At 41.2% G+C, this 21910-nt stretch overlaps 1 protein-coding gene across 3 annotated transcripts in view; it reads left to right on the top strand.

The window, feature by feature from the left end:
- The window catches only part of RNF157 (ring finger protein 157), a 110723-nt gene that overhangs the window by 49394 nt on the left and 39419 nt on the right, over window positions 1-21910 (top strand). For all 3 annotated transcript variants that reach the window (XM_081943575.1, XM_081943576.1, XM_081943574.1), the window contains exon 3: window positions 15312-15400. In XM_081943575.1, coding sequence (XP_081799701.1) covers window positions 15312-15400 — 89 coding nt within the window. The remainder of the gene's footprint in view (window positions 1-15311; window positions 15401-21910) is intronic.

Below are 21910 nucleotides of genomic sequence, written 5' to 3'. Positions count from 1 at the left end.
ACAGGAAACCAAAATAGATGTGCTCCATTCAAAGACATGTGGAAACGCATTTAGGCAAGGGGAGGAAAGGAACAGAATAGCTTCTCTGAAATACAGCTTAATTTTATCTTTCCGTGATACTTGGCTGGTCCTACAGTATGTGGCCTGTATGTATTTCTTCTCCATTAAGAGAGATCATATCTTTATCTGATTTCAGTTCCCATAGGGAGTTGGGCTAATTCCTTTTATTTGCTGATCTAGACAGGATACCTGCTAATTTGTCTTTTTTTATGAGTACTGGAAAAAGTTCAGCAGTTTCTAAAGGGCATAATGGAGCCTTTGGGACCAATAAGGAATAACCAAGTACTGTCTCCCCTTCTCTCAAGCTGGAGCTGTAGATATCCCATTCTTATTCAGAGTGCCTCTCTTCTGTTTCTATCGGTACTTTCTAAAAAAATCCCAGAACTATGAAAACAACATAGCATTGCAACATATTAACAACCCTTTTCTATTTTTCAAAAGGATTCTGCAGCTTTTATGAGCCAAACCAGCATTTGAACAGTGGTGGGTTCCGGATCCCGTCGCAATGCGGCTCCCAGCAGGCATCGGTACGCCCGTACCAGGGCATACCAGCTGGAACCCACCACTGCATTTGAACGATGATTTGAATTTAAGCGGGGGGAAAAATGGCTCAGAAGTAAATGTTTAATCAATAGGGGAGTATTTAATGGCCACTAATGGTTGCTGTATTATGCTAGGCCATGGTTGGCTTAACCATAATTTTTGGAATAAACTAGAGTTGGTTAATTTGGACAAACTCCAGGAGACAGTAGAGGATGGGGGAAACCCAGTGTGCTATGATCCATGGAGTCACGAAGGGTCGGACATGACTTAGGAACTGAACAACAAAAACAATTGGTTAGAATCATACATGGCTTACAAGAGCTGAATTCAAACATTGTTCTGAGTCAAAATCAAGCATGTTTACAGTTCAACGCAGAGCTGAGTAACTTTTTAAAAATACCAAGATAACAGTTAAACATCAAATAATATAAAGCAGGGGTGTCAAACTCAAGGCCCGGGGGCTGGATCTGGCCCAGGGGGTGTTTAGATCTGGCCCGCAGGGCTGCCATGGAAACAGCGAAGGACTAGCCCGCGGTGCCTCTCCCAGCGGAAACGGAGCATTTTAGTTGGCAGAGGGTTGCAGGAGGCCTTCACAGCTGAAAATGGAGCTTGTGAGGGCCGTATGTGGCACTCCCAAGCTCTGTTTCCACTGGAAGAGGGTTGCAGAGGACGTCGCAGCCGAAAAAGGGAGCTCAGTAGCCTGCTTTCAATTGCAGAGCGCTCAGGCCACCTAACACGAGTGACATTGAGCTGGCCAAGCCCACCCCAGCCCCCCAAGATCAAACACAACCCTGATGTGGCCCTCAATGAAGTCGAGTTTGGTACCCCTGATATAAAGTAAGCTTAAAGAAAAAAAAGTGATGAGAAGTTAAAAAAAAAAGGAAGAAAAGTGTGAAAAGGGGATACAAAGAGAAGAAAGAAAAGAAACTTATCTGTACTTCGGGATTGTTATAGATCAATTCTCCCACATCTATTCCTTCAGATATTTTGTTTTTACAAGCTAAATGGTTTCTGACCATTGTTCATGAGCTGATGGGACTGGTAGTCAAAACGTCTAGAAAGGTTCAGTTTGGGAAAAGGCTGCTGAAATATTGGGGCTTTATGTATAATTTATCTCACGTGAATCAGAATTTAACTTATTAGCTTTGTTTCTTGAATTATTTCCGATTTCTTGATGGCCTAAATTGAATCTCAATAACAATGATTTTGAGTGTATCTTAATGTAATCTTGGTAAGCTTTGATTTTCTTTTTTTACTTAGAGTAAGCAGCTTGAAGATACCTTTTCAAATCGTGTCCATCCAACCTGGTATTACAGACTACAGCATCAAAACCTGAGCTCTAGCACTGAAATATTTTGGCCATAGTTATGTGCCTTTTTGTAGAATTGTAATAAATACACTTTTGCCCTTGCTGTCAAAATGCTTTTGAGCAGTACAGTATTTGAAGATCAGTGTCATTCTGTAAGTGTTCCTGTGACACAAGAAAATGTAAAGTGTTATGTCCTGGTCTTCTTATGATCTGCCAAAGTAGAGACAGATACTAACAGTAGAGTTCCTAGGAAATTGGGATAGAGTTTTGGTCTGCTTTGATTTGGAACAAGATGTAGAATTTTGTAGATACCAATTTTGTTTGGTATTACTTGCACCATTGAATCCAAGTTCCTGGTCTGTGTGCAAAATAAAATTAAAGCACCTTCAAGTGATGACTATCTCTATTGGAGTACCTGCAAGGAAGAGGAACCCACCTTTCCAGCAAAAGTGTAGCTTAAGATTTCTTAATTCTCTCACTGTCACTTCAATTACATAATATCAAGTACAAACCAAATCAGTAAAACTTTGTAAGTCTCTTAATGGGTTCTCTGTTTCTGCTAATCTCCACTGCTACTCATGCTGTTGCTCATGCCCAGGAGTATCTTATTTTTTTTATTTTTTAAAAAACCACTTGGTACTATTAGACTGTTTTGCAATAATTAAATCAGACAGTTTGTGCATAATGCTATTACTGCATGAATTGGGATGGTTGGAAACAGAAGCTCTAAGGGAAAAGCTTCTAATTAAATGTACAAGGAATTTTTAACCAGGGGCTTATTTCTGAGAAAACATTAAAGAGGATAGTTTAGGCCTTGGGGACAGTCTCACCTGATAATGTGCTTCTATATTAAGTGCTGTACGTACGTAGAAAAGAGGTACTTCAACTGTACTACAGAGCCTTACATGGAAGCAACTTTAACATTCTTCCGAGCAGGCAGGTTTAAAGTGTGAAACAGTAATCTTTTCAGGTGGTAGGCACCCTAAAATAGTTTTAAAATAATTTAAGTGGCCAGCCTCCCCAGTATTTTGTTTTCATGTTTGAACATTGAAATCACCTGAGATTCCAGCCTTACTGGTTTTAAGATTGAGAGTTTTTTTTAATGGCATAGGATCTCTTCTTGAGCAGGAGAGTTCCACCGGAAGACTTCCAAGGCCCCTTCTAATTGTGCTATTCTTATTTGGGGAAGTTGCAGAAGCCATTTATGTGGGTTGCAGGAATTGTGTCAGTGGTGGGATATGACCGGTATGCCCTGGTACGGGTGAACCGGTGCCTGCTGGGAGCACCAGGTATTGGTACGGTGCTCCAGTGGGCCCGCCCGCCCATCCTCCTTACCGGTATTTGAGCTGATTGAGGCTTCCGCCCACGGAGCGTATGGTGCCTGCATGACGCTCCGCTGAGCAGCTGGAGCATTGCGGGTGGTAAGTACACATGTGCACATGTATGTGGTGGATGCCTGGCCCCGTTGCACTGTGCCGGTTGCAATGGGATCTGGAACCCACCACTGGATTGTGTTGTTGATACCTGCCATAAAGTGAGGAGGCAGACAAGTAAAGTGACTAGTGAAAGGTACTAACCAAGAGTGAAGGTTCAGAGAAGAGCCAACAGTGACTCTGTCCCAGTGGGCGTTTTGTTCTCTATGCCAAAATTCTTGTGGGCTTCCAGAATTATTTTTGCATCACCCCAGTGTATATCATTCCATGGTACTGCCCATTTCCCATCCTCATTGGAATACAATATAAGTACAAGTGTTACTGAGCATGTGAAATTGGAAGAAATTGAAATGAGTGTGTCAAACTCCTGTAGGAAGTTACCACCCACCCCTCTCCTTAAAAAATGAAATATCCTGGGAAATATTGAAAAGGCAGAATATTATATTTCCCTGGATCAGAAACGGGGAAACATATTTTTAGGAAGGAAACAGACTCACTCTAAATAGCCCCCAACTTTGTTAATGGGCCATTAAAAAAGCCTCGGCCAGTCTATTCTACGTGACAAAGATCCCTCCCCTTCAGCTCCAGGTTGATGGGATTAAGGTATGGTAGTATTAGCCAGTGGTGGGTTCCAGATCCTGTTGCAACCGGCATGGTGCAACGGGGCCCGGCGGTGCTCCAGAAGGCCCACCTGCTTGCTGTCCTTACCTGTATTTGAGCTCTTTGGCACTTCCGTGCGCAGAGCATACAGCGCATGCGTCCCTACCTCCTACGATGCTCCGTGACGCCTCCGCGACACTCCACGACGCCTCCGCGATGCTGCAGCTGCTCGGCGGAGCGTTGCGCAGGTGCGTATGCTCCATGCGCGAAAGCGCCGAAGAGCTCAAATACAGGTAAGGACGGCAGGCGTGTGGGCCCTCCTGAGCACCGTACCAGAACGGTACCCGGTGCTCCCGGCAGGCACCGATATGCCCATACTGGGGCGTACCCCCTGCAACCCACCACTGGTATTAGCCCTTTACCCCACTCACCACATGGCATCTGGAAACTCAAACTTGGACTCAAAACATAGCCTAGAGAGTTGACCCTGCATGGCCCCATGGGAGTCTGACAACCAATCAGAATACATTTCTTACACAGGAACAGAGAGTATAAAGCCAGGAACTTTCAGCCCTTCTTTCTCTTTTCTTCTTCACCCAACATCTTGAAGCATGTGATCACCTTTTCTGTTCAAGAATTCAAGCCATGTGATCCTGTCCATCATTAAACCATCTTTCCAAGCAGCCTCCACGTCTCCAGTGTCTTTTTCCCCACTTGGAGCTGAATCCAGAAGGACATTTCTTCCAACACTCCAATAAAAGAAGCTTGGAAGAAATCATGTGAACAATTGTTAAATTATTAAATGCTATTATTTTTGGCATGAGGATTTATAGTATAGATCAGCCAAGAAAGGAAATTGGGAAGATTAAAGGTACTAAATCCTGGGTTGAAAGGCATATTCTTTCTGCAGGCTTTGGTACAAAATTGTCTCCATGAAGTGTAGCTCTTGCTTGATTTTAATTGGAGCCAGTTCTCCTTTATGCTTTTTCCGAAGTATTCTTAAGTCTGGCTCAGTGGTGGGATTCAAATTTTTTTACTACCGTTTCAGTTGGTGGGTGAGGCAAGGCGTGGCGTGGCAGGGGAATGATAGTGCAAAATCCCCATTCCCTCCCCACCACCACTAACTTGCTTCTCAGCTCCGTTCTCCTGTTCAGGGCAACAAAGGGGGGCTGGGAGGCAGTGGGGGCGGGGCCAGCCTATTTGCCCGTTCTCCGAACTTCTCAAAATTTCCACTACCGGTTCTCCAGAACCTGTCAGAACTCACTGAATACAACCTCTGCTCTGGCTCCAATTAACATTAGTTCTCATGCACTGCTATTGTTGAATTCTAAGAGGGGTTCTCTACTTTGACAGTGTTTGTTTGTCTCTTTCATTTGTATCATAACTCCTACTATAGGTCTGGCTTCAAAGTTATAGCACGTAAATTGTTTACATCCGTTCCTTTTGTTTTCTCCTTTGGCCTGGTTGAACAGAAGCAGGGAGTGAGATTTGCAGTGATCTTTTTGGCATACTGTAGCTACTTGGTTGTTAATAATCACAGCACTTATTTTTAAAACCACAATTGTACAAAGCAGGTGTACATCTGTTTGTCAAACTTGCAGAGGGAAATTAGCAACTTGGGGGAAATGAACCTTGGAGCTTTTAGATTTGGATGAAGTCCAAACGATCTCCATGGAATGCAATATATATTTTGCAACAACTGCACTTAGTGAATTTAAGAAACTTGAACTGTACCACATGTGTCACTCCACTTTCTAAAACCCTTCTACATTTGCAGTTGGATCATATCCTGGTTAGATGTCTTTTAAAATACACCTGTCGGGAGGCTTTTATATTTTTCAGATGCAGAGGTTGGTGGCATATATTAATGAATCTATTGCAGTATCTGTGATATGATCCTACAGAAGTCATTTGACTGCAAAGGCAGATTGTAATCACTTTAGACTTCCTTCTTTTTCTGCTGCTCTATACCATAAACCCTGGTACCAAAAATAATACAACAGATACAGCAATAGATTAAAATGTACCATCAGACCCACTATAGTAACCATTGTATTTGAATTATAATAATTATACCTCAGAAATGAAAGCAGCTGTTAGATAATCGTGTCCTAGTTTAGTAATTATACCTATTACCTTCTGTGTGTTGCGTTAAAGTCTTTTAGTGTGTTACCACTTGGAGGCACTAAAACACTTGACATGAAGGGTAGCACTATTTACCCTGGCTTCTTTTTTGAAACAATTGTTATTGAAAGTTTTAACAGCAATAAGAACCAATGCACACTAAAACAGAATGGAGAAAGTGAAGAGAGAAAAACAATAAAAAGCTAAAAGTGGCATAAGAATAGAAAAGAAACTAAAAAAAAGGATATAAAGATTAAAAGGCCTCCGATATTCTTCACAGCAATTATAAAATCTTATTATAAATTATAATAATTATATATAAATTATAAAAAAATAAAAATATTTTAACCTTTCTTCAAAGTTACATTATATCTTCTTTCTAAAAATAATATAATCTCCCTGTCTAATCATCAAAACCATGAATCACAAATCATTTTTATTTTTACAGAAAAAGTCTATAAGAGGTTTCCTATCATCAATAAATGTGGATATTGTTCTTTCTTTGTTCATACCCTAACCTCCTTATGAATTGATAAATGCCAGATTGGTTTGTTGGCAAGCTGACAGTAATATTCAGCTTCTTGCTAGTGTAAGATAAGTGATGGTCACATAACATAATATAGCTATGGATGGGAATGCCAGTTAGAGTTTAATAAAACCTTGTGATTGAGAAATCCAGTTCTGAATTAGTAGTCCCATTTTACAATGTTCTTTCTCTGCCTGATGAATAACTGCAATACTTGGAAAATACAGTTTTCACTATGTTTAAAAATATCTCACTGTATTCTCCATGTAAAATGTGATTGCAGAAAGCATGCTCCTGTATTCTGGAGAGACTTTCTTAAGGCTACCATATCTGAATTGCATAAATGCAGAATGACCACTAGAGGTGGCTGTGGAGTACAGAAAACACTAACTTGTTGCTGCCATCTAGTGACTCTTGTGGATTTGTGCGGCCTTTTTCTTCCCAATCTTGTAGAACCTGGCTTGTTAGATCTTCTGTGACTTTTGATTTTCTAGAAGAATAAATGCATTTACAAATCAAAGGCACTTATAAACCACTTCAAACCCTTGGGGGGGGGGTGTCTAAGCAATTTATAATGTATATAATAAAATGCAGTAATAATACAATATGTAGAAACTACTGTATATGTAACTTATAAAAAGAACAATCCTAGTAATAAAGTAATAGAAAATAGAACCCCATATAACAGTAATAAAAACTAAAAATAAACGTACACTCCAGAAGTTGGAGTAATAAAACATATATAGGCTTGCATAAATTCACTTGAAAGATAGCATGTGATGGTACTGTGGGGCAGGATGCTGGTGGTCAGGAGGGAAAAGACACACACCTTGCAACCCACATTAAAGTTTCATGAGTAAGCGTTCCTTTCTGATGTGCTGTGGAAAAGAAAGAACAGAGCAAGCCAACAAACATGATAAGAAAGGGTAATGGATAAAAGGCAGGTGTTCTTAATTTTGACTTCGTGTGGGTTTTAGTAAATTCAATTGAAAAATCAGAAGGTTTTGGCCACTCACGTGAATGACTAAAGTCACCACATCCCTCTTGTCTCCACAGTCCTGATTCTGTGTAGTTTGCTTGCTTCCTTTCCTTCCAAGCAAACCATACACCTGAAAAAAATATCTCTCTGCTTTGTTTCTTGCTACAAGACACTGCAGGTGACTAGCACGAAGCAGAAATCTTTTTTTCTTTTTTGGAGTACAACTCTGGAGTACAGCTGGCTAAATAGGGAGATCTGAGACAGCCAGCAAAGAATCATCACAGGATGCACTGCCAGATACTGATCGAAATTAACATTTGCTGGATCAGCAAGCTAAAAATACTCCCTCTCACTCCGCTGGGCACTTTAGACTATTATAAAAGCAATTGTCAAAGGGGTTGGTGAGGGGGGAATATAAGAACATAAAGGGATTGCTGGCAACTTGCCCTTTCTCTTTACAATGTGCTGAATCTAGGTACAGATGTGGTTTGCATTTCTCTCAGTTACAGGCCATAGTGGAAGCATCCTGGACAGACATGCATGTGCCCACAAGTGGGGGTTGAAATTATCAAGGCTGCTCTAACGTGTCCAAAAAGGCATGTCTACAAAGTCACAGAGAATGGAAAGAAAATGAGAGTCTCATCTAAAAAGGAGTCCTCTACCTGTTTTTACCATTCCATCTTGAAAGGCACATTTTAGAGTCTTGGTCTAGGGCAGCGATGGCGAACCTTTTTTGGCTCGCGTGCCATAAGCAGGGGGAGTGCAGGGGGGGTCCTGTGTGGGTGTGCCGCACCCATAATGCAATGTGCGACCCCCCCAGCCCACATGCGTGCATACCAGGCGTGACCCCCCATTTTTTGCAAGCCTTTTTTCACCCTCCCCAGGCTCCAGAGGCTTTATAGGAGCCTGGGGAGGGTGAAAACACCCTCCCCTGCCCCTCTGGAGCGCAAAAAACCATCCTACGGGCAAACTGGAAGTTCAGGAACAGCCTTCCGGTTTGCTTGTAGGGTTGATTTAAGCCCTCTGGAGCCTTCAGGGGCCTTCCAGAGGCTTCCCTGAAGGCTCTGGAGGGCAAAAAACGACCCCACGAGCAAACTGGAAGTGACTTCGTGTGCCCTGACAAGTGGCTCCGCGTGCCATCTGTGGCACGCGTGCTATAGGTTTGCCATCCCAGGTCTAGGGCTTTCAAAGAAACAAATGGTTACTTTCTCTTGCAAAATATTTTTATTTTTTAATTATATAAAATAGAAAGAAGAGAAGAAAAATATAGGAAATTAAGGGAAAGAAAGGGGATGTGAGATACAAGGGGAAAGAGAATGGTTCCTTACTTTCGTAGCTCATCTGCTGTTGATAATTATAAGTTGTCCTCGACTCATTTAGTGACCGTTCAAAGTTACAATGGCACTGAACAAAGTGACTTATGAGCATTTTTCACTGTTATTACTTTGCAGCATCCCCATGGTCATGTGATCAAAATTTAGACGCTTGACAACTGATTCATATTTATGATGGTTGCAGTGTCTGCAGGTCATGCGATCACCTTTTGCAACCTTCTGACAAGCAAAGTCAATAGGTTTAGGTTTAGGTTTATTAAATTTATAGACCGCCCCCTCTCCCCCCAGGGACTCGGGGCGGTGTACAGACCGTTCATATATAAAAACAACAAAACATGACATAAAACGCCAGACATAACAACGCAAACATACAGTCTGTAAATATAACCCAAACTAATTAAATAATTAAAACAATTCTAAAACCAATTTAAAACCCCAAAATTTAAAATTTAAAAAGCCATCCAGGAAGGTCAGTAGTGAGTGTTACTTATAATTACAATTAGGCCAGGCCGGCTAGTCGAAACAGGTGGGTCTTGAGTTTCTGACGGAAGGAGCGGAGGTCCAAGGTAGTTCTAATATCGGGGGGAGGTCGTTCCAGAGGGTCGATTCCCCCAATGGGGGGGAATCCTGATTCATTTAACAACGAGTTACTAACTTAATAACTTCAGTGATTCACTTAACAACTGTGGCATGAAATGTTGTAAAACGGGGCAAAACTCACTTAACAAATGTCTCATTTGACCACAGAAATTTAAGACTCAATTGTGGTCGTAAGTCAAGGACTACCTGTATTCTGATATTAAAGCTAGGTTTCCACCTTTGCCTTAATTTGTCTCCTTTTTATCTTGGCTCATCCTAAATCTCTACAGAGTGACCGCCATCTTGATTTTCTTGACTCTGTAGCTCTATTAGTGAAAGTAAATCTCTCTTGCCCCTTTTCCCTTCCCTGCTTCCTTCTCTACGAGGGGCCTGGGGTATCCAGCAGTCCCAACTGGAACTACAGTGCAAGTCATTGTGCATGCTCTCAGCCCCTGCTCCCGGATCCTTACCAACAACCAGAGGGGGGGGGGGGGATACTGCACTGAGAAGTGCTTCCAAGGATTGGAAGAGCACAATTTTGTAAAGCTTGGGGGTCACTCTTGGCCTTTGGATGCTGAGATGAACCATAAAAAGAGGATGGTGCCAGTACAGGAATTCTATTCAATTTACATTTACTTTTGATTAAATTTAATAATGATTTCAATCCAGGCTTATTTTTTATAATTATCCTGTTCGAAGTATTTTTAAAAATTCAATAGCAACTTCTGGAAATCTCTTGACAGTCACAGCAAAAGGTTTGGGGGCTGTGCATGATCCAGGGAGAACCTAGTGGTGAATCTTTGCTTTAAGATCTTTGGGCTGGGAGATGACATGTGTATTCATGGATGTAAATGCATACTGACAGATATGTACATACACACCCAAGGAACTTTGGCCTTCGTTGAGACTAAGTCAAAGGACAGGTGGGAGAAAAGGCGTCCCAGAAAGATTACGTCAAAGAACAGTTCATTTGGAAGGTCTCTTCCAACTCTGTTATACTGTTATTCTAAGTACAGAGGACTGGAAACATATTTATTTGGCAACATCACCTTGCAAAGTCCTAGAAAAATGGAGTTGACCCAAAGCAATAGCTTATTGCTGGGGAAGGTGTGTGCTGCAATAAAGTATTGTTTACAGATTTGCTCTGCTGTGTTGTGTCAACCAGAATAGAAGTGGAAAGGACCTTGGAGGGCTTCTAGTCCAGCCCCCTGCTCAAGCAGGAGACCCTATCATTTAAGACAACTGGCTGTCCAGTCTCTTCTTAAAAGCCTCCAGTGATGAAGCACCCACAACTTTTGAAGAAAAACTGTTCCACTGGTTAATTGTTCTCACTGTTAGGAAGTTTCTCCTTAATTCCAGGTTGCTTCTTTCCTTGATTAGTTTCCATCCATTGTTTCTTTTTTAAAAAATATTTTTTTAAATTTTCAGACAAACACAAACACACAACACATATAACATAAAACCCTCTTCAATTTCACACAGTGCGTCGATTGGTTACAAAGTCTTTCTGTGTCCTTTCCGTAGTCCTCACTTGAATTTTATCAAAATTCACATATTAACAATCAAGATATCTTTGTATACATTGTTATTATGCTTCCTCCTATTCTAAGTCATTCAATCATTTTAGCATTGATAACATTCTCTAATAAATTTCCAATTCCATATTCTCCCCCCATTATTAGTATCATCAATCTAATATACAGTGGGGCAAAAAAGTATTTAGTCAACTCCTAATTGTGCAAGTTCTCCCACTTAAAAAGATGAGAGAGGCCTGTAATTGGCATCATAGGTAGACCTCAACTATATGAGACAAAATATAAAAAAAAGACCAAACAATCACATTGGCTGATTTGGAAAGAATTTATTTGTAAATTATGGTGGAAAATAAGTATTTGGTCACCTACAAACAAGCAAGATTTCTGGCTCTCCCAGACCTGTACCTTCTTCTTTAGGAGGCTCCTCTGTCCTGCACTCATTACCTGTATCAATGGCAACTGTTTGAACTTGTTATCAGTATAAAAGACACCTGTCCACAACCTCAAACAGTCACACTCCAAACTCCACTATGGTGAAGACCAAAGAGCTGTCAAAGGACACCAGAAACAAAATTGTAGACCTGCACCAGGCTGGGAAGACTGAATCTGCAATAGGCAAGCAGCTTGGTGTGAACAAATCAACTGTGGGAGCAATAATTAGAAAATGGAAGACATACAAGACCACTGATAATCTCCCTCGATCTGGGGCTCCACGCAAGATCTCACCATTCTTGGGGTCAAAATGATCCCAAGAACGGTGAGCAAAAATCCCAGGATCACACGGGGGGACCTAGTGAATGACCTGCAGAGAGCTGGGACCAATGTAACAAAGGCTACCATCAGTAACACACTACGCCGCCAGGGACTCAGATCCTGCAGTGCCAGACGTGTCCCCCTGCTTAAGCCAGTCTATGTCCAGGCCCATCTGAAGTTTGCTAGAGAGAATTTGGATGATCCAGAAGAGGATTGGGAGAATGTGATATGATCAGATGAAACTAAAATAGAACTGTTTGGTAGAAACACAACTCGTCGTGTTTGGAGGAGAGAGAATGCTGAGTTGCATCCAAAGAACACCATACCTACTGTGAAGCATGGGAGTGGCAACATCATGCTTTGGGACTGTTTCTCTGCAAAGGGACCAGGACGACTGATCCGTGTACAGGACAGAATGAATGGGGCCATGTATCATGAGATTTTGAGTGCAAACCTCCTTCCATCAGCAAGGGCATTGAAGATGAAACGTGGCTGGGTCTTTCAACATGACAATGATTCCAAACATACCGCCCGGGCAACGAAGGAGTGGCTTCGTAAGAAGCATTTCAAGGTCCTGGAGTGGCCTAGCCAGTCTCCAGATCTCAACCCCATAGAAAACCTTTGGAGGGAGTTGAAAGTCCGTGTTGCCCAGCGACAGCCCCAAAACATCACTGCTCTAGAGGAGATCTGCATGGAGGAATGGGCCAACATACCAGCAACAGTGTGTGCCAACCTTGTGAAGACTTACAGAAAACGTTTGACCTCTGTCATTGCCAACAAAGGATATATAACGAAATATTGAGATGAACTTTTGATATTGACCAAATACTTATTTTCCACCATAATTTACAAATAAATTATTTCCAAATCAGCCAATGTGATAGTTTGGTTTTTTTTTTACATTTTGTCTCTCATGGTTGAGGTCTACCTATGATGCCAATTACAGGCCTCTCTCATCTTTTTAAGTGGGAGAACTTGCACAATTGGTCGCTGACTAAATACTTTTTTGCCCCACTGTACATGTATACAAATTGTTATAATTATTAAGCCCAGCTATTACTACATCCTTTCAACATAAGGCATATTAAATTTGAAGTAAATTTATATTGTAACATTTTATTACATCATCCTGAAATCATCCAATGATATTATATCTTTATAATTTATTCTATATAGAATTGTTTATCTTTTATAAAAAGTCTTTTCAACATCATCTCCATGATCCTCACTTACGGTTTATATAAGATTTCATATTATCAATCTAGTATATATAAATGCTTTGTTATCATTATTAATCATTTATTTGACTATAGCTGTTATTACGTTGTACATTGCACTCAGAATTTAACTATATTTAACTAAATTTATTGTGGCATCATTCTATTATTTTAGCATTGATAACATTCTCTAATAATTTTCAATTCCCTGTTTTTCCTCCCATTATTAGTATCATCAATCTAATATACGTATACAAATTGATATAATTATTAAAGATCCATTAAGCCTAGCTATTATTGCATCCTTTCAACATAAATCATATTAAATTTAAAGTAAATTTCTATTATGACATTTTATTACATCATCCTGAAATCATCCAATGATATTGCATCTTTATATTCTATTCTATATAAAATTGTTTAACTTTTATAAAAAGGCTTTTCAACGTCATCTCCATATCCTTACTTACAGTATTGTATAAAATTTCACATTATCAATCTAGTACATATAAATGGTTTGTTATCATTATTACAAAAAATGGAGAAAGTATAGAGGAAGAAAGGGGAAAAAAGGGACTAGTCCAGTTTAAAAGTAAGAGGTGTATGTAGAGAATCCATCCATAGAAAACAAACAAAGTTAAGGTAGAAAAGATAACACGATCGTCTTAAACCAGAGTTGATTCGCCGCTTGTTTTTCTTCTTTAAATTCCATTTTTTTGGGGTTTTTCCTTATCTAATAATAACATTTTTTCTCACCAATTCGACACACTCCTGTACTGCTTCTGTTTCAGAGGCTTGTCCCAACCTTTGGCAGCCATTTTGGTTGCTTCTCTTGGAGCTGGCAAAAAGAGCTTTCTCCTGGATTAATCAGGGCTTTGCAATGCCCCTGAGATCAGCAGGACATGCGCTTCTCTATCACTGTTCCTTCAGAACAGTTTAGGTCCAAAAGGACCATCCAGAAACAGAGATATCGACAGCAATCCTGGAGACCCAAGATTGCATGTCGTCTCGTTGCGACATCAAGCACCGCCCATCTCACATCCATTGTTTCTTGTTCTGCCCTCTGGTTTGTTGGAAAATAAATTGACCCCTTCCTCTTTGTGGCAGCCTCTCAAATACTGAAATACTGCTATCATGTCCCCCCTAGTCCTTCTTTTCTCTACACTGGCCAAACCCAAATCCTGTAATCATTCTTCATTTGTTTTAGTCTCCAGGCCTTTAATCATCTTGGTTGCTCTTCTCAACATCTTTTTTGTAATATGGTAGCGAAAACTGGATGCGGTATTCCAGGTGTGGCCTTACTAAGTCTCTATAAAGCGGTACTAATACTTCACATGATTTGGATTCTATGCTTGTGTTTATACACCCAAGGATTGTGATTGTGTCTAGTCCTTGGAAAACAACTCTCATGGGTAAAAGTTACGTTGTGGATGATACAGTGCTGTTTTTGTCATTTTACCTGATCCTACCTGCATGCTGAATTGCAAAATTCAGAAAAAAAAAAACCAAAGCTAATTGAGCTGTGGGGCATAATGCAGTACATACTGTGTTTCCCTGAAAATAAGACAAGGTCTTTATTTTTTGACCCCTGAAATAAGCACTTGGTCTTATTTTCGGGGAGATCTTATTATTTTTGAGGTGCAGGAGATGGTGAGCGTGGTCACCTCATGGCTGCTGCTGTGTTGCAATATTTTGGGGGGAGGGCTTATTTTAGCGCATGCACTCAAAAGCACAATTGGGCTTGTTATCTGGGGAGGTCTTATTTTCGGGGAAACAGGGTATTGAGATCTTTGGGGAGGTCTCATCTTCATTCGCTCCCAAAAGTCAGGAACAGATGTCTAGGCTACACAAGTAGTCCTCAATCTATAGCCACAATTGAGCCACAAATTTCTGTTGCTAAGGGAGACATTTGTTAAGTGAGTTTTACCCCATTTTATGACCTTCTTTGCCATAGTTGTCAAGTTAGTAACACGGTTGTTAAGTGAACTCAACACTTACTCCTTTGATTTTGCTTGTCAGAAGGTTACAAAAAGTGATCACATGACCTGGGGACACCGCAACCATCATAAACATGAATCAGTCGTCAAGCGGCTGAATTTTGATCACATGACCATAAAGATGCTGCAATGGTCATAAGAGTCAAAAATGGTCATAAGTCACTTTTTTTCAGTGCTGTTGTAACTTCAAACAATCACTAAGTTGAGGACTACATGTTTTGCTTAGGCATGGAGATTTGTTTATTCACTGCAGTTCCAGTCTCATAGTCTGACTTATATTCCAACATCTAAACCTTGCATTTCCTTTTGTTTTTCTGTTTAGTTTCCATATGCAGCACCTCCTCCCCAGGAGCCAGTGAAAACTTTGAGGAGCCTGATCAACATCCGCAAAGACACACTGCGTTTAGTCAAGTAAGTCGGTGATTTCAGAACAGGGATTTGTTCTGCACTTTGAACCTTTAACTCAATCAAAGCAGGAAAAAATACCCCAACAAAGAGAACTGCCTCGCATTAAGATGACTTAGTGAATGGGACTTCCTGTGGCTTAAGGCTTTTTGAAGGGAACTTGTTTGCTTGAATGGGCTTGCCTAGGAGCCACGGAAGAGAATACAAAGTTAGACCAGACAGAGGTGTGATGGGGTAACTACAGATTTGCTACTCTCCAGTCCAGCCTTCCTCAACCTTTCCCCCCCCCCCCAGATGTAAATCCCATCATTCCAAGCCACCTTATTTGTGCTAGCTGGGAATTCAAAGAATTATCACCTCAGCACTTCTCAAAGGCCCAAGCTGGAAAAGCTACTCCAGGTCAAAATGGGCTTTCCAAGGATTTTATCTCCCCAACTCAGCTTTCTAAAGCCTCTGTGGGTAGAATCACAAGGAAATGACCTTCTACAGGAAAAACAGAACATAAATAGACCAAAGATTTCTTGGCCTAATTGACTGTAAACTTTGATATGTGTATAAATTTAAATACATTGCTGTACCAAATTCTCTTGTCTAGTACAGTAGCATGGCTGGTTTAGATGACTTGGGGCTGTTTTGTTTTGTTTTTACTTTCCAAATTTGGGTTAAGAAAAAAAACCCATAGAATTATAGGGCCAGAAGGGACCTTGGAGGTCTTCTAGTCCAACCCCTGCCCATTTCAGACTAATAGTTGTCCAATCTTTTTTGAAATCCTCCTGTGATGGAGTATCCATAACTCTGTGAGACAAGCTATTTCACTGACCAGTTGTTCTCACTGTCCAGAGGGAGTTTCAGGTTGGTTCTCCTGCTGATAACATTCCACCCATTGCTCCTTGTCCTGCCCTTGGGTGTTTTGGAGAATAAATCAACCCCCTCTTTCCTGTTACAACCCTTCAACTAAATGGCTACCATGACACCTCTTTGTTAGGATAAGCCTTCCCAATTCTCTTAGATGTTCATTGCATGATTTAGCCTCCAGACCCTCTTGTCATCTTTGTTGTTCTTCTCTGCATTCTTTCTAGTGCCTCAGCATCTTTTTTGTATTGTGGTGATCAGAACTGTATGAAATATTCCAAGCAAGGCCTTATTAGTGCAATGTAGAGCAGTACTATCACTTCTTGTGATCTTGATACTAAGGCTCTGTTGATGCAATCTAGGGCTGCATTGGCTTTTTTGCCAGCTGCAGCACACTGCTGGCTCATACTTAAGTGGGGGTCCACTAGGACACCTAGATCCCTCTCACAGTTACTATCGTTGAGCCAAGTATTGCCTATTTTGTACCTGTGCATTTGGTTTTTCCTGCCTAAGTGAAGGATCTTCTTTTTCTCACCACTGAATTGCATCTTGTTGGATAGGACCCAATGCTCAAAGCTGTCAAGAACCTTCTGAATCTTGAGTCATCTTCCAACGTATTAGTAATTCCCCTCAGCTTGGTGTCATCTGCAAACTTGATGAGCACTCCTTCAGTCGCCTCATTTTGCTAATTTATGAAAATGTTGAAGAGTACTGAGCCAAATTCAGAACTTTGAGGTACCCCACTGCATGCTTCCTTCCATGAGACATAGTTCCATTGAGGACTATACGTTGAGTGCAGTTGGTGAACCAACTGCAAACCCATCTGCTGGTGGTACTGTCTAGCCCACATTGTTCTAGCTAACAAGTAGGCTATGGTCTACTTTATCATATGCCTTACTGAAGCCTTTACAGAGTCTTACAGAGCTGAAGAAGCTTCTTAGATGAGAAGTGAAACGTCTTCAAAGAAAAGCAAGAAAGTCCAGTTGCCTTTTGAAACAGCATCTTTGGGACAACCACGACTTGGATGACGGAGAATCTCCATAGACATTTACTGAAGCCTAAGTGTACTGTATCCACTAATTTAGTCACTTTATCAAAAAAGGCAATACGGTTTGTTTGGCATGATCTGCTTTTAACAAACCCATGTTGGCTTCTAGTAATCACCTTTTTTATTTTTAGTTCATTCTTGTCTTGTTCATCCACTGCTTGATTATCTTTTCCAGGATTTCCCCAGGTGTTTATGTCAAGCTGGTTTCCTGGATCCATTCCCCCTCCTTTTTAAAAAAAAAATATTGGAACTACATTTTTTCCAGTCCTTTGCCAGCAATCTGAAATTGTTCAGTTGCCTATGCCTGCATTATGGTGAATTCTAGTATGACATGGTCACTCTCCTCCAAAGTTCCCACAACTCTACTCTCTCAACCACTTCATTCTTACTAATAAGAATTAACTCCAATGTAGTTGACCTTCTAGTTCCCTCCTCCACTTTTGGATGACAAAATTGTCAGGTAGACATCTGAGGAACCTCTTTGATCTCCCACTTGCTGCTGCAAAGTTTGTTTCCCAGTTGATATCAGGATAGTTAAAAGTCCCCCATTACTTCATTGGTGTGTTTCTTGCACATCTCAGCCGTACTTAGCCAAATATACGTATAGCAATGTCATTTCTTTTTCTTCCAATATTCCCCCAAATACTTTCAAGAAGGCTTTCATCTGTGATATTGTGTATTTCTGTAAAAATATAGTAATTCTTTACATACAGTATGACAACAACATCTTTGCAGCTTTTAGATGCAATTACATCAAAAGCGCAAAACACAAATATGTCAGCAGAGGCAAGCTTCCCTCTGACACATATTTATGTGAAGCAGTTCTTGTCTTCTTCACATCGTAGTTGTGATTTAAAAGCTGAAGCTTCCTAGCTCTCATCCGACATGAAGATCAATCAGCAGAAATCCCCATCTTTGTGGATTTCTTTAATTGGGAGGTCTAGCTACTCAATCTCATAGGCCAGCTGCTTATTGACAGTGTCCTGTGCTTTAGGACTCATGAAAGCTGGGTGGTATTTTTTGAACTTGACTTCAAAAAGTAAAGTGAGAATTAGCTCTGAACAGCTACCGTATTATGTACAGATGTTGCCTGTTGGAAGCAGTCCAACCGCTCTTGTGCAGCAGGGCGTATCCGTGTGCAGCTCCTCAAGATTAACACGGGGATTAAGTGTGAACAATTCTGGGGAAGAATTTCTCCAAGTGTTGTGTAAAATGATTTGATCAGCTTCTTGTCTCTTTTTGGTCTTTATCTTCCCCGTCTGGCTTTCAGGATAACTACAGGTGACAATAGGATTTAAATGAAGTTGAATTCATTTTTGTTGCTAGGCTGGGATTAGAGGGGAATAATTGCTTACAGTGTAGATCTGCATGGAGGAAGGGAGAACTTCCTTAGTGGTCAATGCTCCTCACTAAATAGTTGGATTCTGGACAGCATAAGAGCAATTATGAACAGGTCTCAGTATAAGATATTTTTCCACCAAGTTAATATGCCTTGATTTTGATTTCTAACTGCTCTCTATAAGCTTCTCCACCCCCATCCCCGATCTAAAACTTGCATATGGTTCTACATGCAAGTGGATTCAGAAATTAAGTGTGTTTGAAGTATGGCTTAAAACAGGCATCCTTGCACTGGAAGTCATTTATAATGTTTCTCTGTAAATGCACTGCCGTGTATTCCTTTGGGTTTACTCTGTTTTTGCAAAGGTAACAAGTCTGTGTTTGTCTCCTGAGAATCCAAACAATAGGCAAAGATGTAAAACATGCGAGCAAGGCCTTAGTTGGTACTTGTTGTTTTCATCCTGCAATTCAGCAGTGTCAGTTTTCATTAAATCAGGTGGATAATCTTCAACTGTCACTTTCTCGGCAACAACCTGGAAGAATTGTATTATGCTAATGGACTAGCTTTCTGGTTTCATATTCTTGTCCTTTATCTCTTCTGTTCTCATACTCATACTCGAGAGTCAGTGATTCTAGGCAAAAGCTGTCCGTGCAATAACCTGGGACTTCAATATTTTTGCAGAAATGGTTTAGCACATGGGTGTCAAACTTGATCCAGGGACGTGCGGTCAGGGGAGGCAGGGGAGGCAGAGCCTCACCGCTCTCATCATGAAAAAAAAAAGGGAAAAGGGAAAAGGCGCTGAGGAGCCTCCGGGAATGGGACTGCGCGAGCCGCGGTCCCCTTCATGTTGACTCAGGAAGGCGGGGAATGGGACCACGTGTGCAGAACAGAGGGAGGTGCAGGAGGCTCCTCTACACATGTGGTCCCATTCCCCGCCTTCTGTCGGGTTCTGACGCTGGAGCTCATGTTCCAGGGCGAATGCGCATGCGCGAGCGGCTCCCTTCCTCGCACTGAGCAATGGCAGGTTTACGGGAAGTTGCTCGCGAAAGCAGAAAGTGTGACGGACTTTTCGGACCGTTGGCTACCATTTCCCTGCCAGCTCGCTCGCGAAAGGATCCTGGAAACCGAGTTGTGGCTGGCGCCTTGTTAAGAATTCCCCGCCTTCCTGATGATGTCATCAGCCTCACCAGCCATAAACCTCACCACACGTCACTGACTTGATCGTGTCACATGATGTATCATGACATTTTTTTTTTTGCCTTTGCCGAGCTGGGGTGGGTGTGGTCTGTGCGTGACACATCCGGCCGCAGGCCACAAGTTTGACAGGCCTGGTTTAGCGCTTATGGTATGATTCCGTTCCCTTATAATCATTGGTGGCAATATGAACAATCTGGTTGCAGGTAGTTCAGTCTTCATAGGAAATGACTGATGTGTTGATGTTCCTCACTCCCATCCACTCCAATCATAGTAGAGCCCAGCAAAGGAGGAAAACACGTAATATTGTCCTTAAGAAAAGGAAATTTGGAAAGCTCCTGGCAGAAAGTCGGTAATCATAGGTAACGCTGGTGTTGTCTCATACTGACAAATAGCAGATTAATGTGTAGATAAAAAGGATACAATAAAACATTTGGATTATTTATTGAGAAAGAACTATTGAAAAAGTGGAAGAGGGATGCATGCAGTACTTTGCTAGAAGGCAGAAGGGCATGAAAACTGGCTGGGTGACTTTGGGCCAATCGTTCTATCTCAGCCCAATCCATCTGACGAGATTGTAGTTGTGGGGAAAAGAGGAGGAGGAAGGAGTATTAGGTATGTTTGCCGCCTTGAATTATTTATAAAAATAATAAAGGTGGGATAATAAATAAATAAATAAATAAATGTAGCCAATAGGTATAAATATTAGCTGAAGTAAGCAATATAGAGACATATTCTCGTGCCAAATCTCAGTATTGTGATTTCAACACATTTTATTTATTTATTAATCCATTTTAAATTAAATAAAAATAAATAAAATAATAAAATAAACACATGCTTCCAGAAGTATGGAAACAGCACATAGCCGTATTAAAGGCCTTCTTATATTTGCAACAGGCGTAGCAAGCTATTTTCAGTTTTTATTGGGAAGCTTCTTAGGTCTACTAGGAGATTATGAACCTTGAACTCCTTGTACTTTCTGCATACAAAATAATATGCTCTGCTGCTGATCTATGAGCTCACTGTCAGAGAGCAGCCTCTTAAACTACCACTAGATATTTCTTCTGTAACAAACAAATGGACAAACTTTCTGGAATGTATAAGGGGAAAAATACCTACAAAAGCTTTGGGTACAGAAACTTGGTGTAATCACCCAAAACCTGTGCCAATCCTGGATTCAAGAACCCTTTACTCTAAGTATGCCCCAGTGAAGATAGTGAGATAGTAGTTCAAGAAAAGGTAATACCACTCTTCTGGTTATGGTCTAGAGCAGCGGCCCACAACCTTTTGAGCTCCAGGGACAAGTTCCGTGGAGAGAGGTTTTTCCGTGAACCAGAAGGGATGTGGTTTCATGTGTTGCCTGCATCCCACAGATGGGACTTTGCTTGTTTGGGTGGCCCGGTTTCTGGCATGCTGCGGATTGATGCTGGTCCATGGACCAGAGTTGGGGACCGAACAAGGGTTAAGACCAGTGGTGGGATTCAGCCAGTTCGCACCACTTCAGGAGAGCCGGTTGTTAATTTTCTGAGCAGTTTGGTGATTGTTGGAAGAAATCATTAGGGCAGAGAACCGGTTGTTAAATTATTTGAATCCCACCACTGGTTAAGACATTTTCATGACATGGAACCTGTAGCTGTAGTTAGGGAAAATTGGCTAGATTTGAATGAACTTCAGTCTCTTACGAAACCTCATCAAGTTCTTATGTAACCCTAGGGTTCCAAGGAACATAACTGAAAAAAAATGCTGGTCTTGTATTTCTAAGAAACCAGAGGCAATTGTTGACAGTAGTAATAGCACATAGATTTACATACCGCTTCCCAGTGCTTTACAGCCTTCTCTAAGCGGTTGACATAGTCAGCCTATTGCCCCCAACAGTCTGGCTCCTCATTTTACCCACCTCAGAAGGATGGAAGGCTGAACCAGCTTTGAGCCAGTCAGGATCGAACTCCTGGCAGTGAGCTGAATTAGCCTGCAATACTGCATTCTAACATGCACAATCATACTGTAGCAACTTTCAGCCTGGTGCCTTCCAGATTTATTGGGATGATTACTCCTAGAAGTCCCCAAATCACTCCTTAAAAAG

The sequence above is a fragment of the Natrix helvetica genome, assembly GCF_964273705.1.
Source record: "Natrix helvetica genome assembly, chromosome: 1".
NCBI classification, from domain to species: Eukaryota; Metazoa; Chordata; class Lepidosauria; order Squamata; family Natricidae; genus Natrix; species Natrix helvetica.
This window is presented reverse-complemented; position numbering and strand designations above follow the sequence as displayed.